Source organism: Ischnura elegans, chromosome 6 (assembly GCF_921293095.1).
Source record: "Ischnura elegans chromosome 6, ioIscEleg1.1, whole genome shotgun sequence".
Taxonomy (NCBI): Eukaryota; Metazoa; Arthropoda; class Insecta; order Odonata; family Coenagrionidae; genus Ischnura; species Ischnura elegans.
This window is the reverse complement of record NC_060251.1, coordinates 36,481,506-36,506,326: the sequence shown is the minus strand read 5'-3', so window position 1 is coordinate 36,506,326 and position 24,821 is coordinate 36,481,506. Positions and strand designations below refer to the sequence as shown.

General features: G+C 37.9%; 4 protein-coding genes across 5 annotated transcripts in view; 2 read left to right on the top strand and 2 right to left on the bottom strand.

Moving 5' to 3' along the window:
* LOC124160383 overlaps positions 1-3,373 on the top strand; it is a 71,229-nt gene extending 67,856 nt beyond the window's left edge. Inside the window, exon 7 of the mRNA XM_046536217.1 lies at positions 2,590-3,373. Coding sequence (XP_046392173.1) covers positions 2,590-2,877 — 288 coding nt within the window. The 3' untranslated portion in view covers positions 2,878-3,373. The remainder of the gene's footprint in view (positions 1-2,589) is intronic.
* LOC124160384 (dihydrofolate reductase) lies at positions 123-15,536 on the bottom strand. Of its 2 annotated transcripts, XM_046536219.1 has the most exons (6): positions 15,177-15,536; positions 12,658-12,813; positions 12,430-12,553; positions 12,176-12,285; positions 8,008-8,065; positions 123-301 (listed from the first exon to the last, which is right to left on the bottom strand). In XM_046536219.1, the coding sequence occupies exons 1-6, from the start codon at positions 15,257-15,259 to the stop codon at positions 260-262; spliced, it is 573 nt and encodes a 190-aa protein (XP_046392175.1). In that variant the 5' UTR covers positions 15,260-15,536; the 3' UTR covers positions 123-259. The 2 variants fall into 2 exon arrangements, with proteins under 2 accessions (XP_046392175.1, XP_046392176.1); XM_046536220.1 differs by lacking the exon at positions 123-301 and having other exon boundaries at positions 7,738-8,065.
* A 274-nt stretch (positions 15,537-15,810) lies between these two features.
* On the top strand, positions 15,811-16,320 carry LOC124160385 (translation machinery-associated protein 7 homolog). The gene has a single exon (XM_046536221.1). It carries the CDS (start codon positions 15,814-15,816, stop codon positions 16,006-16,008), a length of 195 nt encoding a protein of 64 aa, XP_046392177.1. The 5' UTR covers positions 15,811-15,813; the 3' UTR covers positions 16,009-16,320.
* A 7-nt stretch (positions 16,321-16,327) lies between these two features.
* LOC124160382 (A disintegrin and metalloproteinase with thrombospondin motifs 12-like) overlaps positions 16,328-24,821 on the bottom strand; it is a 32,701-nt gene continuing 24,207 nt past the window's right edge. The window contains exons 16-19 of the mRNA XM_046536216.1: positions 24,631-24,754; positions 24,143-24,283; positions 21,293-21,411; positions 16,328-16,832 (exon numbers count right to left, since the gene is read on the bottom strand). Of these exons, the coding sequence (XP_046392172.1) occupies positions 16,346-16,832; positions 21,293-21,411; positions 24,143-24,283; positions 24,631-24,754 (871 nt within the window). The 3' untranslated portion in view covers positions 16,328-16,345. The remainder of the gene's footprint in view (positions 16,833-21,292; positions 21,412-24,142; positions 24,284-24,630; positions 24,755-24,821) is intronic.

Sequence of the window (24,821 nt, the reverse complement as noted above, 5' to 3'; positions counted from 1 at the left end):
CATCTCATACATCACAATATTTCAGGGCAAAATGAAAACCTTCCGGGGGTATTCAAGCCCCTAAATTCTTCCACTGACTCCATGCAAGTTATAAGGTACCCTGGCAATCCCCCAAAACCATGTTAACTTTTACTGCAATTTCATTCAATAATACAGTACATATATGCCATTCAAGTTACATCGTCACTAATCGATGGAATGAAACAGGAAGCATCATTTTTACTCTCTTTCAATGCAGCATACAGGAATCTACTTCTCTTCACAAAACTTCTATAAAGAAGTCATCTTCTGTAATCTTGCACTAAAATTTTTTGAACATAAAGAAATATTCTACATGGATGAAATTTAATACATAATTTAATATTACTTCAACATTACATATCTTGTTACATGACATTATATATGCAGTGACTCTTGGTAAATATTGCTCTTTGGAGTTCAAAATCAGAGTTACTATTACAAATTATAATGAACTCCAAAAATCTAACTTTTCAGCAATGAAACTTAGTGAAGTTCTTTTAATTATTATGTAGTGCTGTTTCAACTCGATTTTCTACAACTTATGATCATTTCCTGAGAGAGTATGAAGGAGGCCTCTCGAAAATGATAAGATGATATGAATCCCTTAAGCCTTACATTCCAATTTTCAAAACTGATCTCACCCCATCCCCAGTATATTGGCCAATTTAGCTCTTTCTTCCAAAGTGGCCCAGGTATAATTATTGTGAATGAAAGAGTCAAGAAAAGTACTGTTGAGGAATACAGTACTAACTATGAACAAAGATTTTTTTGAATAATGAGCTATCTTTTAGCTTCTAGCAAGTCATCACTCATCAGTAATAACACAAAGTACATAATTAAACAAACCCTTAACCACGGACATACATGGGGTTACGGAGCCTTGATCATTTAATTTCATATTAATAACTTTCACATTAAAACAAAGAGACTATTTGTCATAGTAATTGTTTTATGTTGTTTTTAATCTCCAACACGAAAAGACCATTTTCCTATCAGGCCCTTGTGCCCCACCCGAGAAAAAAATTCTGAATCCGCCCTTGCGGCCGCACATAGTAGCCTTTTGACCTTAAGTTGATAAAAGATGGCACTACTTGTACATTCAAAACTTCAAACACGGATTGAAAAAACCAGCATTGTCCACTAACACTCAAAGTTACATATTATTTCGTAGAAATCTTAATATTTTCCACCTGCAATCCCTTCCCCTGAACTCCTGCCAATTCTATCCTTGTCTCGCTACCTATTCCCACCTCTCCATTCCTAATGACTTACATGCCTTTATTTTCCCCCACCCATTCTATTCTTCTCCCCCACTTGGCCATCCCATTCCTCTGGTTTTTTCCTCCGTCGTTTCTCTACATCTATGACTAGAGCCCTCCTCTTTCCTCTGGTTTTTCCATATCTCCTTGGTTGCAGTGGCAGATCTTGGTTGCAGTGGCATTCTTTGTAATTTAGTTGTAAATAGGCTCTGTTGAATATTATTTTTTTCATTGCTGGTTTTGTTTTGCTCAATATTAGCTAATTGGTTTCATTTTCATTGTGAGTCCTCTGTAATTGGCCTCGTGCTGTGTTTAGACTACATTATGTAAATAAATAAATAAGTTAAAGTAGGTAAAAGTATCTGAAAATATAACTCAATACTTCTGTACAATGGTATGCTCCAAAAATTATGATTTTATCTACAGTCCAGCAGCCGAGAGTAGTCCAATAACAGGCAGAAGGGGTAGGGGGCTTGGTTGCTAAGTAAGAAACGGAAAGCCTACCTCACATGTAAATAAAAGGCTTCCCTTAAGAGAGGAGCCAGAAGGGACGACAAGCATGAAGGACCCAAAGGAAAAATCCTTTGTTTAGGTGATTCGAAGAAAGGGCTTATTTTGGTGGCTCAGGCTTGTTTCAGGGATTCATATGCATGTGAAAACGTTGCATGATTAGGCAAGGGAGTGAGGTTCATTTGGGGGACAGCCATTGGCTACAAACCGTACAGGTACTGGGTTCTCCGCCCCTCCTTTTGAACTGTCATTGGGCAACTCTCGCTGGCTGGATTGCAGTGTGTGTTTCGACCCAATGGGGGGGGGGGGGTTTAGCCCACTTAGTCCCACCATAGATCCACCACTGCTTGGTTGTCTGTTTTATAACCGTCTCCCCACTGCACCTCTGTTACCCTCCCTCAAACATGTAAAATCCTCCCCACCTCTACATTAGATGAATAAATTTGATGTTCTCATGCATTGTGATGTCTCGTACCAGATGATGGCGCCGTGAGAAGAAATGCATCGTTCACATAAATATATTGTGGAAAAGTGAAACTACATTTCATTTTAATACCTTGAACTTCCACTATATCACACCTGAATTGGTTGAATTTAATCCTTAAGGATTTTTTCCCTCTAGTTCTCTTTTGAATTCATAACATGAACTCCGTTCATCAGAAACATTCAAATGGTTTCAGAGAATGAGAACATAACGTACCTATGGATTTTATAGTACATACATATTGACAATTTATATGTGCTATTTACCAGATTACTGCATGTAAAATAATACACCATTTACATTTTGTGCCAACAGGTCCAGACTGAAAACTATGTGAACGGAAGTCTGAAGTCAATGGGAAGTGTGGAGGGCAGGGTGGGGCAGATCGGTGAAAAGGTAGGCGAGGTAGAAGGAAACTTGAACTTCTTGCTCGGGCGCCTTTCACTAGTGTCAACCGAGTTCAACCTGGTGAAAGCTGGACTGGCAGAGGCCCTCGATGACGTTCGCCGAAACATGGCATCAGTCAACAACAACATGAGGGAAGCACCAAAAGGCACCGAATATGACCATGTAAACCAGGTGTCACCAATCCAAGATGAGTGAAAAAATTGATCTTAAGTGAAACACCTGAGAAGGCATATTTTTTTACGATACAGCATTTATAAGTGCAGGTAGTCTGGAAGTTCAACTTGCATGACTGAATGGACGTGAGAGAGAGAGAGTAGTTAGTTTGACCTGCGTAACACCGTTTGCCCAGAGTGCCGACAGGACAGTGTTTCTTTTGAAGAAACAGGGACGAGACTAGAACATGAAGTGAAGTATGTAGTTCCATTCAGACTTCCCGACATCCAAGTCATGGGTGATGTGATAAACACTTAAGTGTGAGAGACGAGTCTTCGAAGTACTAATTACTTTGCCCGATGACACAATCAATTCTTTAATAGAAGTGACTAGAAAAGATAGAGAAAGATTTTTAAAACCTAGGATTAGAGTGGTTTGGATTTTCTTACTTTTAAGCACAATGTATTGAATTGATGTCAAAATTGTCAACTGTAACCTTCAGTAATTTGATATGTAATTAAATTATGATTACTATTAATTCATGTAAGATATTAAGATATCAATCAATTCCAGCCATGTCCATCTCAGATTACAATAATTTTATCAGATAAAAATTGATCCCGTACAAATAGGGAAGTGGCAAGACGTATCTGGATTTCACATACGATGAAAGCTCATGCCTGTGGAAATTTAAATGCTGAATAGAAAAGCAACATCACACTGTTTTGAAATCAAACACTGAGTCGATGGATCATGACGGCAGCAAGAGCAGAGGAATATGCAGGTGTGGGAGTGTGAGATGGTGATCACTCAAGTTTAAAAGTAAAATAAAGCAGCAAAAACTACATGAAATTGTGCAAGGTATGTAATGCATTTCTAATTTACTCCTGAGTTTTTATGTCGTGTATTCATGAAAGAGTTGAGTGGATCAAGCTTCTTCCAAGAAATCTAGCAGGCATAACTCCGTAATTTCTAAATGCTATAAGCTGTGTGAATAAACACAAATCAGGCATTTTCCACTCACCGCTAGCCACATTAGTAGACTTGAGGCGAATTGCAGTCACAACAGAATGTGAACGGCATACAGTGAATGAAAGCCACAATAGAAAAGATTACGTATGGTAGTCAAGATTCTGGGTGAGTAGTGATTTGTTAAATTCAACCACCAGGTTAAAGTCAAGCTGAAGTGACCGAGCATTGGCATAAACCAATTTTAATGGTATATATAGGAAAATATCTTCACTTTGTTAAACTTTAAACTTGTAATATGATGAATGCGTTAAAAATGACAGCAAATTTATGTACATGACATTTTCCAACCTATGTATGAACATTTATGAAATTTGCATTAATTACCAAGACAACAATTACCCTGCACCAGGAATTCAACCTTGGACCTTTGCCTTTCTGAGCCGCAAAGCAGACCTGATGTACTGGTTCCTTAACTTAATGGGAATTTCTATGATCCCATTAAAAAAAATTTCCCATTGCAATTACTTTCTGCACGTCAGCATTATTCTTTTTCCTCGTGGAAAAGTGTAATCTACTTCAGGATGTGCACTCAAATGTTTATAAACCCTTTATTATATTTGTGCCTTCGTTTTTGTGACCTCTCTTGGCATTTAAACGCTCACACGTGTAGTTTCAAATTTTTTACTATTTCTCAGTCTTCCTCGGGAAGGAGACAAGTGGGGACAGAAAGGATGATTCCAAGTAGGAGGGAGAGGGTGGGAAGAAGAAGGGGATTGGCTGAGGAAATGATTAGCAAACTATCCGATGAATGTTTAGCCCCTACAGCAGGACTTAAAATGGAAGCAACCAATACCTGAATGTATGCGATGTACAATCTCTGCCAAATCTAGGCCTCAAGTGCACACAATGCACGGTATGGATGAAGCTTTTTGATTAGGTATTATCATCACCCACTTTAAAAAAAATATGCACTTGCAATTTGTTTTTATGTAATCCTACCATTATTGTGGCCTTCCCTGATTCGAATGGGCTAGTTGTAAAAAGAAAGTCAACTTTGGATCCACATGTTTGACCAGACATTGGTGAGTGAAACTAAAGAGATTACTGCTCCCTTTGTCATGTTAATCCTTTATTTGCAAGGATTTGTGTCAACTTTGGCTAAGTAAATACAGAAGGCAGAATATGAGGAAATTTCCTCGGCAAAGAAGAATCATTTTCATACACAAAGATCAGTGCTTGCATGGACAAGTGTACACAAACCAATGCTTTGCTGGGTTGTTCATAGGGAATTCACCTTTTATAAGGCAGAGTGATATGTAGAATAGTGCCATTTATTAATCTATGAAACACTTTTCAGTTAAATTGGAATATACTTATAACGGTGCAAAACATGTGCATGAGAACACCAATGACTTAGCTGACAGGAATGAGGTGCAACAAATTGTGATATTAAAAAAATTGATATCATTCTGTACACAACACAATACACCATTACACTAGCTTAGGAATGGTAGACTTACTGGTGATGACAGATATAAAGAGAGTTCAACTAGGCCAAAATTATTTCCTAAGTCAAATAGGTACTACGTATATATAAAAATACATAAGTTGCCACGAGAAGAAATTACCCTGGGTAGGGAATCAAACTGAGACACGAGTTGCAAGGTCACACTATAAAGTTTTGCAATTCTTTAAGTAAAATTAGATAATTCGATTGAACTCTAAAATAAGATACCAATATGGGCAGGTTTGTACAGAATCCAAGAAGTCAATCTTATCCCTACTCCTTCCTTCCTCAATTGTGTTTCAAATACTGAATATCTTTCTAAAATAATCTGAAAAAAATGGAGCTTCACTTTCCTTGCTAAGTCTCTATTTATTTCCTTTCATGGAAGAAAGAAGCAAGGAAGAACTTTGGGTAAAAGAGGAAACTCTAGCAGTTTTCCTTTAATTTGCTGTGCACATTTTAGGCCTATTTCCCAAGATTTTAGGAAGAAATGTACCTTCAATGCTGGAAAATATTCCAAGTCAACATATGTATACACGTACGGTATAGGGAAAAATTATTCGACAAAGTTGGTGGTGCCACTATGTGTCTGCAAGAAAATTGGTTTCATCTCTGTTGGCTCGTTGTTCTCAACCCTTTCGCACCGAATTCCGCACCTGTGCGGCGAGGATTTTTTTCCCTCAACTACGAATGCCACACCTGTGCGTCGTGAATTTTCCTACCATAACCAACGAATGCCGCGCCTGTGCGGCACAGGTCGAAAAAAGTGACCGTGGCGGACACAATAGACCCACGGACGTGGTCGCCCCTTGTGATCCGCCTTAGCGCGAGCCCAGTCCCTTCTTCGGCCGCTCAGGTCGACCCTTTCCTATCCTCTCCATGCGGTAAACTACTGTTATTTGCAGTGTGTTTTCCAAAAAAAATATTTGTTGCTTACTTTTGAAATCCAATGCTAGAAATGAATTCATCTTTTTTTGCTGACCACATGGAAATTTCAAACGAAATTCTAACGTTAATATCAACAGAGTTTTAGAACAACTAGTAAACATACTAAATCCGTCTATATAAACGTTAGAACTTCGTTTAAAATTTCTGCGTGCTCAGAAAAAAACACGAAATTCATTTTGAATTTAAAAAATTCAATACGAACAACAAGTATTTGCATATATTCTGCGTTAATATTTTAGCTAGTTGACTGCGGACTCGTGCTAGGAAACGGCTTTTAATCCCTCTAGGGTCTGGGACAGAGGCCGGGGAAAAGGATCGGGGCCCCACTGAGTTGAGTCCAAAAATGTTTCGGGAGGGACCCACTGCATTTAGTCGACGCGGAAAGGCTTCGTACAGAGGAGTAAAGAAAACTTTCAAGAGACTCATATTGAGGAAGAATTTCCTTCAACGAAGATCCGGCGCGAAAGGGTTAAGTTGAATTTTGACAAGGGCAATTCGAACCCTTAGAGGTGGAATAATATTGAATTGCTGTACCGAGTCCAGAGCACAAGTGGTGCAATGGAAGAAAAGAAGAGGGCAGAGGAAAAATGTGGGGAATTTTGGTCAGAGATGGTCTAATGGAATGTTTCAATGGCATTAATTTTGGATTATCTCATGCACCATCAAGAATAGGGCGGTTTCCTATTATTTTTTATTGCCTAAATCAAAAGATTATTACTCCTGGAGTACGTATTTCACGCTTTTAGATTTTTAAACGGTTGATTTATTTTGAATGATCTATTTTTTACGATTAAATGAAAAGTGAAACTTTTCAAGCGTGCAAAAATGTAATGGCTACAAATGAATGCTGGGAAAAGCCCGTGTGACATCATTCTGGTTCCTGCTAATGTCGTGTGAGGCCACCTTGGTGCGAGGGTATGAGCCCCGCTACGATGCAGGCTGCTAGCAGGTATAAGAGTACCCTGCTAGCAGTTAGCGCTTTGCTTAAATAAGGATTATTAATACTCTATCAAACGAATGAAACTTTAGCCTTCCTAAGGAATTTTAATAGGTGATTAAATATTAAGAAATGTTTCCCTCAGCTCTGTGCCTCATACATGCATTAGTAATCTCAGATGATGTAAAACTCCAGACTACTTATATAGCAACTAGATCCCTGTGACGTCACATGGAGTGACATCGCATGGGCGCCAGTCTGGCCTTTTTCAAGGGAGGTTAAAATTGGCCATAGACATTCGTCTAAACTGGGATTTCTAAAACCAAATAATTTTTATATTATGAATACACTAATGTTGGGTAATGAATCACAATCAATGCCTTTCGTTTTCTCTGATGAAGGAAACTACCCTATAACATACCATCCAAAATGAAACCAGTTTTATCACTGACTAATAGTGGCAACACAGGCTTTGCAGGAAAACCTTTCCCATAGTACATGCTAATCACTGAAAAATACTCTAAATAATTCAGTCTACTTAAGTGAACTGATCACATTTAATCAGGTACTTAATAATATGCATACAAAAAGCTGATTATGACAAAATATCCTCGCACACAATTACTCAATTACTCACAATTCATACTCCTATCTCATCAAACAGGCATAAAAATTTCTAAAATTAACATTTCCAAATTAAATTACAGGTACTTCCACTTGAGTGTTTTTACATGATATGGTGCATTCACATATAATTAGCATTAAGTGCAATTTATACACTCTCCTATGAAAACTCTTTTTCGTATACCTTATAGTGGTATTGGACTCCATTCTCTTCCAGAATCTCTTGAGGAACATCTGGGTCACTGAAATGAAAGAGCAACATACAATAGAAGCTCAGTTTAACTAGTGATCATAATTCCCAGAAAATCTCTTGCTATATCAAGTACTCGTTACATATATCTGAAGGTGAAGGACGAAGCCCCTTAACACACTCAATGCGGATGCCTTGAATTCAAGGCATCCCGCGCTAGCCTAGGACGCGGATGCCTTGAATACAAGGCATCGGTCTCGTTAGGTTTCTCGGCCCGCCATCTGCCTCCGCGTCTTCTACTAGACCCTGCAATTGTGCCCAGCGTCTCAGTGTGTCTTCTCCTGTGACTGGATACAAGTCGTTTGCTTACAGCAGATTTTTTGCCTTCTTTTTATTATTATATATTTATTATAATTTTATTATAATATTTAATATTTTCTTTATTAATAGTGCAAATTTTAATAATTTTGAACTATGTATGATTGTATACGATTAAGGAAGACATAATATCTGATATTATTGCAAAATATTTTTTCCGCGTGGCGGTGTGTTATGATAAATTTTCTCAGCATTGAGTGTGTTAATTTGCATATTTGCCTTACCTCACTTCTTCTCTTTTTTATTGATGATATTTCACAGAGGAATAAGACTGCATTTCCCCTAACTTGCACACGCATGTATCATGTTTTAAATAAAATATCTCAAAGCAATAATCAGCCGTTGTTTCCAAAAATCAAGCATCTGTGGCTGGGTGCAACACTATGTCGCAACATGACTTCATCTTTTTTTAGCCATAAACGGCTGGTGTCCTAACACCCCCTACCACACACCTTTCAAGCAGCTTGCGGGGTATTATGTAGATGTAGATGACCATAGATCTGGGATCATCTGCGGAAGCATGAAATCACCAATAGACATAGAGATCTCATGAAGAAAAGTAATTAGCAATTGTGCAATTGCACATGATGCAGCCACAGATGGATTCATATTCTTGGATACAAGTGCTTAAAGCCACGGATATTTTTGTAGATGGGAACAAAGAGAAGACAAAAAATATATCAAGCAACAGCAGAGACTGATAGTGTGGGAAAGGTGCGGAATAACAGCAACTACATTGTTTTCCTATTGTCAATTTTTTGACCCATCTACCTCAAGCAAACCCAGCAGGATTCCGCCCATTACCTACACCATCGCTCTCTGCTGTCTTTAATTGACTAGGTGTCTCTCCACCTTCAGCTACATGCATTTGGACTTACAATGAAGAACTACATAATGCTGCAATGTTACAAAAAATATGCCAGAGAAGGTTATCGATATTCAATGAGTGGATCACCTGAATGTCTTCGTGTATTTTTCGCTGTCGAAACCCCACTCTAGCAACACCGTGGATTAATAGAGCAGGAATTAGTGATCAAAGATAAGGAATTTCACTTCACGAAATGAGAAGTGGAAAACAACATTAATGTCCCAGAGGTGACATTATTTAGCAAGCATCACAGTTCCTCAATATAGCATGGAGGCAGCAATGCCACAGCATAGACAAGTTTTCAATACTAAGGTGATGCTCAGACTATTCATCACATAGACATGGCAGATACAGCATTCTAACAGAGTCTATTATCAATACTGCTAAAAACACATCAGTTTGTGGTGAGATCTCAGCCCAGTACAGCATTGATCGGCCTGCCATGGTGCCGAACTTTCCAGGGTCAAGCTCTCAACATCGCCCGCAATCAACGACAGGAACCCTGGCATGTGGACTGAGCCTCCTCCCCACACGGAGCTACACTGGCCTTCGTGGCAGTCTAATAGGCATCTTGCAACTGTTTTCTGAGTAGTTATTTTCGTTGACACCAGTAAAATGAGTGCCCTTCATTACTTTCAAGATAACTAGTTAAGTACCGTTCTGAAGAGAAATATGTACATATGTACTAGGGATCAGTCGATTCCACTTTTTTTCGATTCCGGTTCCTTCAAATCGATTCCCGATTCTTATTCCTTCTAACAGGTGAGGTATTGACTTATCTGTAGCATTGCTGTCATTAAAATTTAAAAATTGAATGGAATAAAATAACCACAAATAGACACAGTGGCTTAACAATTATGTAGCGTTCATTGCGTCCATACATACCAGAGCAGCCTGGCGGGTGCACGGTGGCGGCCGAATGCGATCTGTCGAGTCCGCCCGGAGGCCGCGGTGGCTTATGACAAGCAAGTACCTATCAACTTTCTCAAGGGTTGTATTGATGAAACTGGGCTATTCAAATGTGATTGTGCCAAAATTTTTATTATTGATACATACGTGTGTTAGTACATGAAAAAAGTTATACTAAAAAAACCTGCTCTCTGCGCATATTTATAAGAAACTTTTTTTCACCGGAAAACTCACTCTCTGCACCTTTTAACTATCATCAGACTTCAAATATCATTTGAAAATAAAAAATATATCTATTTCCATCTATTATACGTTAAAATTGGTCGTCCAGATGAAATCTCCAATGGTGGGTCATAATCGCAATAATTTGATTTGCCCTGACCAGCGGTTACTAAAAGAACGAAAAACGCATGCATTGCTTCCCGATCCCATGGTTTCCCATTTTTTTTCTCTGAGAGTTGCTCATGAACTTGCGCCATTTCAGGGTTCGTCGGTTTGTCGCTCTTGCCAACATTTTCATTTTTCCGAGACCGCTTAGGTCTGTTCGAAGGCAGCACCCGCGTGCTGGGTGTATCCTCCGCGCGGGCAAGGCTGACACCACAGCCACTCAGGCGTATGGCGGCCTTTATGCCCCAAGCTTATAGTCTATGCTCAAAACATTTATCTTCCTGGAATTGATGGAATCGGAATCGACTTTAGGCGATCCATTCTCGATTCCAATTCCGTGCCTGAGAATCGGTGGAATCGAGAATCGACATTTGGAATCGACTCATGCCTGATATGTACCTGGTCATACCAAGTGTATACCATGGCAGGGACTTCTTGCCCAGCTATATCCATATTTTTTTACGTGTTAATCATAGGCCATTTGGCAGCACACTGCCGATCACTGACTCTAATGAGATTCTCACTATATACCGTGCTCACTAAAATTAGCTTCTACTGTAACAGGACAGAACTCAAGGAAGATTTTATGGACAAGATGATCAGGGTAGGTAAAATCAGGGTAGATAGATAACGCAAAAAAAAAATACTAGGTACATTCCACTATATTTTTACAGGAAATCAGTAGAATCACATGGGCATATCAGGAGGTGTAGATCACATTAACCGACACCAGCATGCAAAATATTACAGATAATTATTTTATGCCACTCTATGAAATTATTGCCATGCTTTCTTTCAACACAACGACAGAAATTTATCATTTAAATATCTAAACATCTCTTCTGTTAGTTATAAACTAAAAAATTGGCTAAATTTTTCTAAAAATAAAACTCATCTTAAAAGATAGGTAAAAGTCATCATCAATGAGAGGAGAGTAAGGGAAAGTAGGACTGAATGCTTGACAATGATATTCGCTATTCCATTTAGCTTTCATTACTATCAGTCGCTTCCAAGAAGTTACGATAGGACTTTGTCATGTTTTGAATATTTTCAGTCCAAAGATGTACCAAGAGGGCTCTTATCATAATCTGAATGAATATTTTCAAACCAAACGAATTCTGATTGCACAGCTAACCAATGGCAGATCAAGGATAGGACAAGGGGGCAGACAGGTCTCGGGGGGAAAGCTCCCAATAGTGGAGATCCGAACAAAATAATCATTTTATCTAGGATAAATTGGATACCCCCTAGCCCCTCTCTGGATGCACCACTGTTGCTAGCCACCGTCAAGTATAAGGGAAATACCACCAATACTATTTAAACAGACTTTTTTAAAATTAACCGGAAAAGCTCAAGATCATTTCTCTATTGGTTTCTGTTTTCAGAGATTACTACCAAATAAGTAGCTACCCTTAATATCTAGTGGCCCAAATAAGAGTTATCTACAGTAGCAGCTTTCCCTACCCCTATTACAACCTAGTGGGTACGTCCTGAAGAACAACCAGGGGTCAAGGCAGACTTCTAACAGCATGAAACATACCTCCCTACAGCAGTTTCCAAGAAAAACTGAATTTGTATCTAGTACTTGTAGCATGCCCATATTATACTCAAAGTACTCACTTGATTACTTTGAATGATGGACTGATAGTAGGAAAAAATGTATCACATTCATACATGGCCTTTATGTGAGTAAGGTAAAGACGGTGGCATTCTGGTAAATCCATACTGGCCTGCAAGTATAAAAATAAATTTAATGCAATTAAATTGTAAGCAATACATTCCAAGTAAATTACATGGAATGTTAGAGTGCATATCACGTTTATTTTGTGCTTTTTAGCATACTCTTCAAATTCAAAATATATTTATGTAATTACCTTATACAAAGAGCTTCCACCTATAACCCATACTGTTTCAATTGTGGAATTCAACGGTGGCTGTTGAAGTTGTTCAATTGCTCCCTCAAGAGAGGAACACAGCAACACTCCTTCATCAACTTCTCTGGATTAACACAGGAATTGATAAGAGAAATATATGCATTTGTCAGCTGCATTGATATAATGTATTCAACACAAACATAAGCTGCATCACCTTCAAAAACTCACATGTCATTTGTAGATAGCACAACATTAATACGTGCAGGTAGTGGTCTAAATTTTTTGGGGATGGATTCCCAAGTTTTCCTTCCCATTATCACAGCATTCTTTTTGTTTGGATCTTTTGTACCTTTGGTCATCTTGGAAAAGTAAGCCATTTCAGACCTGATATTTAGAAAGAGGAATCATCATTAGAATAAAAATAATAACACCTCCATTAATCATGTAAATTGAGGATTATTAACCCCTCTCTTATAATTAGTTAACTGCTTGGTGAAAAAAACACATTCAGGTAATGATTAATGGACGACCTCTAGGTTTGCAAATAAGGACTTATTCCCAGCATCACCGTTGCTGGAAAATTAAGCAATAAGAGATTGAGGCATGACCTAAAACAGTTTATTGTTATTCTGATGGCAATAACTTGGTCATGATGATTCTGTCACTGGCTGTACAATTATAATTCGTATTTTTTTTAATCTAACTTTTTCTTAAGTTCCACTAAAGAACTAAACAGAATAGACACATTTGTTGCATCAATTAGTTACCAGGTATTAACAAACTCATTTTGTTACCCAGGAAGGAAAAAGTGATATCTATGTATAGGTTTCTGACTATGTTGCTTTTAATTGTACTTAAATCAACAGGTTATAAGTTTTGTCATTATGCCATTCCTCCGGGTACATTGATAAAAATCCTTTTTAACTGTTTAGGAATAATTTTTGGGTAATTAGGTTGAGCGTGCCATGAAATTTAAAAATACAAATCATGAAACTTCAGCAGAGGGGAAAGTGGAGACCAGAGGATGCAAACGCCATTTTCCTACAAAATTGGGTCTGTTATCAATCACAGAAATATTAAGGTACAACAAAGATGAGCATCTAATGGTTTCTTTTTCATTTCATAAATTGATCAATCAGCATGATTTTTCCTTCTGTTTTTAGCCTTCATTGGGTCCTGGTTCATGGGGTCAATTTTTTCTTGTCCCAATGACCCCTCAGTAACAGCAAAGGGCAAAAGTGCATACAGGCCATTACGGCAGTGCCGGAATTAGCAATGCCAACGGATAAAGTGTTTATTTATCAGCAGTGTTAACCATTAATTGACATCAATGTCGACAACTTCATTTTAACCAAAAAACAACCCAGCTTCACTTTAAACCCCCTCATACAAGATGGTTTTTTCTGTTAATTCCGATTCCTGAAGGATACTACACCCTTATCCTTATTGGTTTTTTCCCACATTCAGGAATCTTTTTTACAAAAAAATGTTCACATATACTTGTTTATCTTTTTGATATTTCACAAATAGTGTATACTGTACCTTTTGTACTGTAAACGTTTATTTACCATTTTTAATGTTTGCATTGACGCTATCGAGGGGTTAGGTGGAAGAGGGGACTTCTCAATATCAACCTTGCCCAAATAAAGACATATTATTATTATTTTGTGACAGTCATAATGGCAGAAGGCACACGCTTGGTGGGTGGCCCAGAGCCCCCCCTTAGATCCACGCCTGTATTAGGGAATCAATTCTTTTCTACCCACCACCTCCTCCACTAATTCAGTACATAATGACCATAATGAGTCATAAATTGAGTATTATTCCCAAGTTTCATTTCCCTTCACATATTTTTTTAAATAAAACAGTTAACGCGGAAGTTAACATGGAAGAAGCTGATATTTTAGGCTCTCACCCATTTTTTTTTTACATGAATGATGTCCTTTTTCAAAACTGCTTAATTTTCCATTTCAGGTAGAAAGAGAGCAGAAAGATCTTTGAATTGAAAAGGATAACTATATAATTCCTTTGAAATATGTCATAATTTATGACCAAACATCACAGGAAAGATGCTGATAGGACAGCATTCTCTGGGTCAACCCATATAAGCTTACGCTAGCGTTGAAAAACAAACTTAATAATGTTCTTTATTGGCCTTAAGAAATGAAAGGAAAATTATCAAATTCCTCAACAATGGTTATTAATCCCTTCCGTCAACTTTCAGGGGTCCATATTCACACCTTTAACTAAGACTGTCAGTGTTTACCCTTGGTGATAAGGATGATGCAAAACATTTTAACTAAAGTCGTAATTTTTTCAACCCACCAAAGTCATGCAAGAGTCAGTGTTCACTACGAAGACACTCATGTCAAAGGCCACTTGCCTTGCAAGATAATCTACACCCTAGATCAAAATAATCACATTACTGGAGAAAATAATTTCCTTGTAACATAATGATGCACAATTTGGCCACAAGGCACAATATTGCCCATAATTAATAAAAATCAATCATGTCAAGTGTTGCAGTTGTCACATTAAATAACACACGGGAGAGACTAACTCCCCAGAGTCAAGTTGATTAAAATATTACAACTATTCGGTCACATAATATGGTGAAAACATTTTTATGCAGCCAATTGAGAGAGAATTGAAAGGTAAAAATATACAGATGAAATATTAATTATATAAGCTCGTCCAATCGTTTCTCAAAGAAATAACCAAAAAATGTAAAATGAAAATTCGCATACTTAAGTTTCCATGGCAATTCTCCTTTGAAGCCAATCCCCATGTTTTCACACACAGCTGCAATCAAGTTTAATCGAGGACCCATTTTTCCTTTAGATACGTTTATCTTTAGGATAGTTACAGATTTTTAGATACCACTCTTCCCTCCACTTTGCAATTTCGCGCGTCACATTTATAATTCGCCAACTTGCAAATCTAACCATAGGTGGCAGTGACCGATGCTCATCGATACTGACCGACTCATTTGACCGACTTTAGTATGATTTGTGCAGTTCATTTTACGGTTTTATGAAGTTTAGGTTGACTTCGTCTCACGAGGCCTGTTAATTTGTCAGTTATCTAATTGTGTTCAATTATTTGAAGTGAGTATTTATCTTATTGATTTTATTTTAATGCATGCTTAAATGATGGCTTGAAATCATTTTAATGTGAAGACGTTATTGTCGTTAGCATGCTCCTACCAGTATGTAGTCGTAGAAGGATGATTAATTTTGTGGGAAATCTAAGATAACTTGCCTGTATTCCCCTTTTTATTTTTCCTCGATCTGGTTGTCTGTAGTTAATAATATTTTAAGTTTTGAGAGTAAATGAACCGGTGCAAGGCCACGTATGAAGTATGTATTATCGTGAATTTAGGAAATGTCTGGACGAGAAGGAGGTAAGAAGAAGCCGCTGAAGCAGCCGAAGAAGGCCAAAGACGATCTTGATGAAGAAGATGTGGCCATGAAGCAGAAGATGAAAGAGCAACAGAAAGCTCTTGAAGCAGCGAAGGCAAAGGCTGCTCAAAAGGGTCCTTTAGTTAGTGGTGGAATTAAGAAATCTGGCAAACGATGATGTGATGCATCCATAGACTGGAATTGAAGAAGTAAGCGGTTGATGATTTCAGCAACTAAAATTATTTATGGTACGGGAGTTGCTCGACAGTTACGGAACTATCTTTTATCTACAGTTCGGAGATATTATGTGGTGGAAAATGTGCTAAATTCAATCCTTGGTTCATTCCTCTCCTGTGCTCCAACATTAAGCTTTTAATTGCTAAAATAATGTTCCTTTGCCTCTGCATTGTGATTTCATTTGTACCAAAGGGCTGTACTTATCGGTTCATCTGTGAAAGGAATAAATTTTTTACCGATTAAATTAAAACAAGTTGTGGTAGTTTGTAATTTTTTTATTAATTAACCAAATTATTTTTTTGTGTTATTGAAGCGTTATCATCTTTACTTTTTGTCTCCACATGACTTTTACTTCCGTCCTCATTCTTTGAATTTTCTTCCTGCATTTCCACTGCGTTCTTGAGGTCAATTTCATCACGTACTTGATCTCCCAGTTCTTCGTACGTCTCATCTGAAAAATGTGATTTTGGACTTTTCTCGATAATAGGAACAGAGAGTTTATGTTGGGGAGGATAGACTGGGTCTTGAGCTATTGGGTTTTGTTTTTTATCCGACTTCGGGGGTTCAGCATATCTTTTTCTTTCGCATGGCTCTTCTCCGACACAGGACTGCTTTCGCTTTGGTGGTTTTTCTTTGCATTTATCGTCGTCTGTTACTACATCATTATCACCATTGCCAGATCGCTTCATGCACTGTACTTCTCGACTTTGGGATCCTTTTTTACCACCGCATCCGGTGCATTTCGTCCACGGTCCTGCAATCCACCTGCGTTTAAATATGGGCAAAAAAACCTTGTTACTTCGCAATTTTTGCTGATTTTGTAGGTGCCGGGTTACATGGGAGTTAACTATTGGTTATAGGCAGATATTTTGATGAGAATGAGGACTACATTAAAATTTTCTTTGGCATCCTTCCTTAATTTTTAGATGCTAGGGTCTGCGGAGCTTTACCCTCGTCTGAAATAATTTCCTAGACAGCACGATATCCTTGGCATTGGTACTACTAGATAGCACAACATCCTTGGTATTGTGTGTAGGTTTGATTTGTATGTCCTAGATCTATGTGGCTGCCAAGGCTTAAAATGGTGCTACCTTAACATTTGTATCATGACGTACATATAATTCAAAATTTTCAACAGCTTTCCCTTAAATACTTGGGTTTTATTAATTGTTATATTTTCTATAAAAGTGTAGCATCCTTGTCATTGCTAAATGTACTGTGCATTCATCGGATGTACGATACCCCAGATCCAGAGAAGAAAAACATTGTACAAACAAGAAGTCTTGCATAAGGAAGCCTATTTACCATTGAATTATTTTTATTATTACCATTATCATTACTCATTTCAAGATAACTGAAATGAGTAATGATATTAGTTCATTTGAAGATCCTCATGGTTTTGTACTAAATAGCTGGATTCAAACAAATGTTTACTGTGTTCAACAACATTACCTATTTTTCAGTCTTGAACAAAACTGTTTTGCAAATGAAGTAAAAGAAACTTATTTTGCATACTTCTTTGACAGTAATGAAGAAAAATTGTACTCTCCTTTTTCTCGTGAAATTATATACCTTTATTCTTCCCAAATTGTTCAATTTAAAAGATAGGATTATTTAAGGAGCCAAGCCCCACCCTATGCAAAGGTGGGTCTAGACTCCTTAAATTAATCCTCAATAGGAGACTTTGCTTTTATCGGTACTTGAGACTATTCACGGTAAACCTAATCCATGAGACACTTGATATTTCTGTCCGAAGATCAGCAGTGTCGTACTACTAAGATTGATTTCTGTGTAAAAGAGGTTATTGTGGTTATCCTTTTTGTGTCTAAATTTTACAATAACAATACAATTTAGAGTGACTTCCTATAGAAATGCATGCATATAAGCAGGGCTGCCCACAGACGACTTTTGGCCCGGGGTAGAGTTAAGCTGTGAGGCTTTCATGCCCCGAAAATAAATAGCATTTGAACTTTTACTAATCGTAATTGTCGGCCCTTTATCTGTGGCCCAGGGCAGTCTGACCTGTATGCCCACATAAGCAGGGCTAACCCACTTACGTCATACAAATGAGAGGGTCACACAACTGAATGTCGTTTAACCAAGGTTCCACTATACTACCTAATGGTAATACCAAATTTCCTTCTCCATTGCTGCATGTTTTGCCAGCTTAGATTTATTAGAAATCCATTTTCCTTGGCATTGCACTTTTTCTGGTGAATTCTTTAGAAATGCTGTTCTCACGTTTCTATACATGTGATAGAGCTAGACTATGATTCTCTCATCCTTCCGTGTTACTGACGCACTTTAAGTAAGAAATAATTTTTTTTGCAGCATCAACCCAATATTCAGGGTGGAGGTTTTCGGGGTTAGCACCGCATAGATTGGTCTCTGCAGACAACAGTTTCGGCGGCATTGCAGCAGGCTTCTTCAGGCACTTCATTGACCTGAAGAAGCCCGCTGCAATGCCGGCGAAACTGTTGTCTGCAGAGACCAATCTACGCGGTGCTAACCCCGAAAACCTCCACCCTGAATCTCCGCCACACCGCGAAAGCCTACACAAGGACATCAACCCAATCATTTGATTAAATTTATTTAAAAAATTATTTATTACTTGAAGTGTATCAGTCAAAGGGAAGGATGACAGAATTATAGTGGATAAGTGAAATATAGAATCGGTGACCATTTTTCACGACTTTTCATTTACAAGTCAATAGTATGTGTATGTTTGAAGAAACCAACATACTAGGAGGTGTATCCTTCCCATCATCGGCTCAGCCCCATGTTCTCTTCCTTTGTTCATATGGGAGATTTTTCCCATCATCCCTTATCCTAATATGTAAACCTAACTCATCACAGGAGTACCTTTTCCCCACACCTGAGGGCAAGCCTTGGAGTTACACTGGCAATTTTCTTTATTTTAAAATAATATTTTAAGAACCTGAGAAAGAATCAAGAGAAAAAAGTTAAGTTTCCAAAGTTAGTAGAAATCAATTGCTGATGACTATCAAGAATATGGTCTTCCAAAGTCTCGAAGAAATCCACTATGCTAGAAGTCAGTAGGGCAAGGTAACTTGGCCAATAAAATTGCCTGAGTAAATCCAGATTTAGCTTTGACCTAAGGATTGCCTTTTTCTACTGAAGACTCGTCACTGAATCTTGTCAATAGGGTAGTTTCCTTCATCAAAGACAACGGAAGGTATTTATTGCGATTCGTTGTTACTTTATTTAAAAAAGACCAGATTGGTGCCCATTCGATGCCACTCCACATGACGTCAGAAGGACCTAGATGCTATACGAGTAGTCAGGAGTTTTACATCATCTGAGATTACCAATACATGCATGAGGTACAGAGCTCAGGGAAACATCTCTTAATAATCACCTATTAAAATTGCCGAGGTCGGAAAGTTTCCTTCGTTTGATAGGGTATTAGTAATCCTTATTTAAGCCAAAAGCTACCTGCTAGCTCAGCCGTCACGTTTTTGCGTGCTTGAAATTTTTCACTTTTCATTTAATCGCAAAAAATAGGTCTCGTCATTTAAAAATCTTAAAGCGTGAATTATATACTCCAGGAGTAATGATCTTTTGATTAAGGTGATAAAAAATAATAGGAAACCACCCTATTGTTTGAATTCCCCTGCCTCACCCTTTGAAGATACTAGAGGTTTTTTGACTGAGCTTGTACTGTTTTCCTGATAATGCATGAGGCCAAGCTCTCATCCTGCCTTCTTTACTTCTAACTGCATGCACATGTGCTGTGTGTTTATAATCGGTCTCCTCAATACATGAAATCATGATTTAGCTGAAAACTTTTCTTGACTTAACTTTTGCTGTTGCTCATTTATGAGCATTTCGTTGTTGTATATCTGCACATTACTAAATGAAGTAACAATAGGGAATGAAGTGATAAATAAGTTTTTTAGTTTATTGAATGAAATTTTGCAAAAGTTTTAATTTGATATTTACATGCCCCTCAGCTCTTTTTGCATACTTTCTTATTGTGCCACTGGAATGAGTGAAGTAATCCTGAAGGGTTACTTTACCATTGAGGTGGGAGTGAGACCTTTCTAAGTCATATAGTGTTAGGGTATTAAAAAATGAACTCCTCATGCTAGTGACTTGCACTAATCAACCTAAAGCTTAAGATACTGGTGGATTTCCCTTAAGTATGTGTAAGAGACAAAGCGTAGCCCAACTGCCCATTGAACGGGTGTTTCCAGTGTCCAAACTGGCATGACCATATCTTGTTGCCAGTGCAATTGTGAAAACGAAGTTGTGCAACATAACATTACCTTACACTTTATTTTGACGGTGAATATTTCTTCTGTAGAATGTGTCATTAAGCACATTATTGAATGGGTGTATTCATTTTATGGGTGGAAGCAAAAAATGTATTCATAGATCAACAATATCATTTACCCACATGCTGGCCTCTAAGTTATGTGCAAGTATTGTCTTTTTCAACTTTAATGAAGGTTCTAAGTTATGAAGGCACCTATTGAAAAAGTTATGTTATTTCTCGATGCTTAGCCAGGCCTAATCGTTTTGACCTGGAAACGATTATGTATATCATTGCAGGAAAAATACACATGTAGCTGCAAAATGATAATGAGATGATGCATCCCCTATGACATCCTGCAATTGAGTCATTTCATTCATGTTGTCATTAATTTTGGTGTTCTAAAACTCATAAAGTATACCTAAATGTAATTTCAGTTTCTGTAAATGTGTTTGAGGGCAGGTACATTTTTGAAAAATGATAGTTAATGCAATCAATTCACCTTCTCTATAGTATTTTTTTGTACATTACACTGAAAATTGTCATATTTACCATTAGGACCTTTATTAATTTTTAGGATGCAGATTATTAATACTTACTGTGCTTAGTACTCTAGACCTGAATCCCAGTGCTGACCATTTTCAATACTTTTGTGTTACTTCTTAACAATCAATCTTTGCTGCGAGGAATAGGTGGTTAGTATCGTTTTGAAGAATGAATTTTGATTTTTTTTCTTTTGTTTGTTTTGAGGTTAGATTAAGAGGTTTACCACTTTGTTAAAAAATGGCAAACCATGATGTTTCAAAATACATCTGGTGCAACATTACGCCCGGCGCGAAAATTGAAGGATATCACGTGGCATAATATTACGCCTATAGCACGCAAAGTGTTAAGTGAACCCCTAATAAAAAGTGGGTTAAAAGTAACCTCATCATAATCTATAGATTACCTTGTTGTGCATGGATCAGTATTGCAAGGTTCCTCACGAGTTTCAGGTTTTGGAATAAGTTTACAGAAGGATTCACTGACTTCTCCAGCTTCCTCCTCAATGCATTTTGGTGGGGAAGCCTGTGTAGGATTAAGTGTTTCATTAGGCTGCAATAGTATTTAAAATAATATTGTAGAGGATTTGATAGAGATTGCTAACAGAAATAAAAACAAACTGTGATCATCCATTTGAAAATTATGGTTTCTACCTGTATGCTGTTTTAATTGTCACCAGGGAACAGGATGAAAGAGCTCTACATTATTCTTCAAATAGAAGTTGCATAAAAATTGAACCTGAAATGCCCATCCAGTTTTTATCAACTGAAAACTTTTTTGATAATCCATTTAATATGGTGTGTAATGACTTTTTTGTTTAGTGGGTATCATTTTTAACTTGATCCTATTTAGTTAGGATATACTATATATTTATCCTTGAGCTTTTGTTTACACAATGCATTTACTCAAGCAGGTATGTGGCTGAACAAATACTTGGATAGATGTGCGACATTTGAACAGGGGCTATTTCCTGGACATTTATTGGTGCGCAATTTTGGGTGCTTACATGGTACAATTTTTGTGATGAATGTGCATACACATCTACCTGCCTGGGTAAATGCATAATTTAAGCACATCTTTCTAATCAGTAATATTCACATGAATCTCGAGCAGTCTTCATCAAAACTGGAAACTTTTTTTTATCATAACAAAAGAGAAAATCCCTCGAGATTCATTTTAATTTTTACTCTGTCATTTGAAACATCTCCAAGCAGTGAATGGAAACTTGTTAACTGTTGTTCATCATTGTTTTAGATACATACAGATACTTTATGAAGTGGGTTGAGATTTAAGAGCTAAACCTATTTTTCTCTCGATGTCTATATCTATCCCAGTCAGGCCGCATTTCTACCCTCTGATCAGGGGCGCAGCTAGGAATTAAGGCTAGGGGAGGTTTTAGGCACAAAACACTGGGGTTTCTGAGGGTGTGGAATACCCACCATTGCAAGCGGGAGGTGCAGGGACTCTCCCCTTGAAAATTTTTCAAAGAAATTGTTCAAAATGGTGAGTTTTGCGGCCTTCTGAGGGATATTTTATTAATATATACACTATTCTTTAAGTAATATTAATCTAATTAAGTGAAATGGATTAAACTAAAAAAATTATCTGAGCTCTGGGGGAGTTTTATCCCCCAAAACCCCCCCTTGCTGCACCACTGCCTCCGATGCCTGGCTTTTTCCATCTACCACAGCACCGTTGTCCACGTCCTTTTACAACCATGTGTTCCTATCCCTTTCTTTCCTACCCTATGAATTTATTTTTATAAATACAAACAGAGGTCGTCTGTTTGTCTATCCACTATGCGCTTACATATGGCTGCTCTGGTACCAAAGTTAGTACATAGGTGCATCCCATGATCTCAAACCCTGTAGTGCTACTCTTGGTTACGTCCAACCTGTCCTTTGCGTCGTTTTCTCACTACCATTTGTTACATCAAGTTATACTACTTCTGTGGTTGGTCATCCTGCCAGGTAGGCACACCTCTTCACTCTCTCACAGGGAAAACAACTCAAAGGATACCGCACTCACAATTGTCAGTGGTGCAGCTCAGGGGTTTTGGGGGATAAAATCACCCCCCAGAGCTCAGAGAAATTTTAAGTTTCATCCATTTTACTTAATTGGATTGATTGCTAATAGAAAAGGGTAAGGATTAATAAAATATCCCTCAGAAAGCCGTAAAACTCACTATTTTGAACCATTTATCTTAGAAATCTGCAGCAATTTATTAATCTCGCTCCTACCACTTATCCTGGTGGGTATTCTATACCCCCACACACCCCGGTATTAGTTGCACCTAAACCTCCCTCCCCCCCCAACCTTGATTCCTAGCTGCGCTCCTGACCACACCTACCCATTAATTCTCTCAGGGCAAACATTTTTACTGGGGTTTGCGCTCACATGGCAGTTTTGGTCTACGCACATACATACACACATACCGATCAACATTGTGGAGTGGGGTATAAACTGATCTCATGTGCGATATACAGAAATCAATACCTATATAGCGTATCCATACTTGCTTTGTTCCTTTATCTAAAAATCCTTTTATGTGACCATGAATTACAAGTTTCCCTCTTCTTTGGGCAATAACCTCCCCAAGCAAAGCTGAGTGGTCTGCTAGTATATAGATAAAAGGGGATGTCTGTTTGTCAGTTTGCTATGTGCTTCCATACGACTGCTTGGATTGCGGCCAAAGTTTGTACATAGGTACATATCATGCTCTCAAAGTCTGTAGTGCTACCTCGGTTGCGTCTGATGTGACCTTTGCATTGTTTTCTCAATACCGAACTCAGCAAGGGCGCACAGCACCACCTAGCACCCATTCCGCACCCTATGCTTCCTCTCCCACCTTCCGATAACATCCCCATTCACTCTGCCATGTTTGTATATCTTTGTGCGTGGTGAAGGCCAATTAGGGGACTTTCAGTTCCAATGCTGCCTTTTCTCGCAACATCACCATTCACAAGGAAATGGCCCATGAATTACATTGAGGTCCTTTGAACAGTACATGCTGACAAATGGTGTTTCCTCTTAAGTGCTTTCATACTTTCCAATTGAGATGCCATTATAACCATGAATTCCAAGTTCTAAGTTTCCCCTTCTCTGGGTGCTTCCCGAGCAATGCTGGATGGCCAGCTAGCATGTGTTAAAAGTTATGTCTTGAATTTGTACGAGTGTAGTAATGATGAAAAATTCAGTACCTTAATTTTTAAGTAATCAATGCCATATTCACCAGTTCTCAGTTCTCTGTACTTACCCGAACGCCTCCTCCACACTCAACAGAGCATGGCTCCCACTGAACAAATTCCCAGTGGTAATTGGGAACACGCTCTGGCTCTTCCATGGGCTTATAGTAATTTACTTTTATTCCAGGATTTTCAGGTTCATAGAAAACATACTGAAATGTAATTAATTCATTTTTAAATCTGCCTCTCATTTTTTCACTTGCCTGCTTGAAATTGCTGTTATTTACTTATGTCATGATTTGGCCTAATTCTGGGAATTAATGGTAAATGGATAGTATAGGCAGGGAATATTGAAAGGTGCAGGTGCTCTACTAGCATTTATTTCTCATACTACCATAAAGAGAAAAAGCATCTGCATCAATACTTCCCAACTTTTCTCCACTACTTTTACTTCTGCAAGGTTGGCTCTTTGGTGTAGTGAGTGGGAGGACTTCATCAGTAAGGTGTCTTATCAGATAGCTATAACTTTTGCTGATACTTAATAATTCAGGTTACTTGCATATAGAACGAGGTCTTCTGTTGTTGGTCCTTTTATCATTATCTTTTCTTTATTTGGCTGTGTGTGACTATAGACTAAAATTGTGTTTTTACCAGCTTTAAAGTCTCCATCACGTTCCTCCTTACTAGAATTGAAAGTTATCAATTATTTTAGCTCTATTTGTAAGCCAGTAAATAAATGTGTTTTGAAAA

What these genes read in the sequence shown, in the direction of transcription:
- LOC124160384 (XM_046536219.1), bottom strand. Translation starts at nt 15,259, where the DNA reads ATGGGTCCTCGATTAAACTTGATTGCAGCTGTGTGTGAAAACATGGGG. An exon ending in CCATCATTCAAAGTAATCAA is followed by an intron (nt 8,066 to 12,175) that starts GTGAGTACTTTG and finishes CTTTCATTTCAG; the next exon opens with TGACCCAGATGTTCCTCAAG. An exon ending in GAGTCCAATACCACTATAAG is followed by an intron (nt 302 to 8,007) that starts GTATACGAAAAA and finishes AAAAAATTTTAG; the next exon opens with TGCAAGATTACAGAAGATGA.
- LOC124160385 (XM_046536221.1), top strand. Translation starts at nt 15,814, where the DNA reads ATGTCTGGACGAGAAGGAGGTAAGAAGAAGCCGCTGAAGCAGCCGAAG.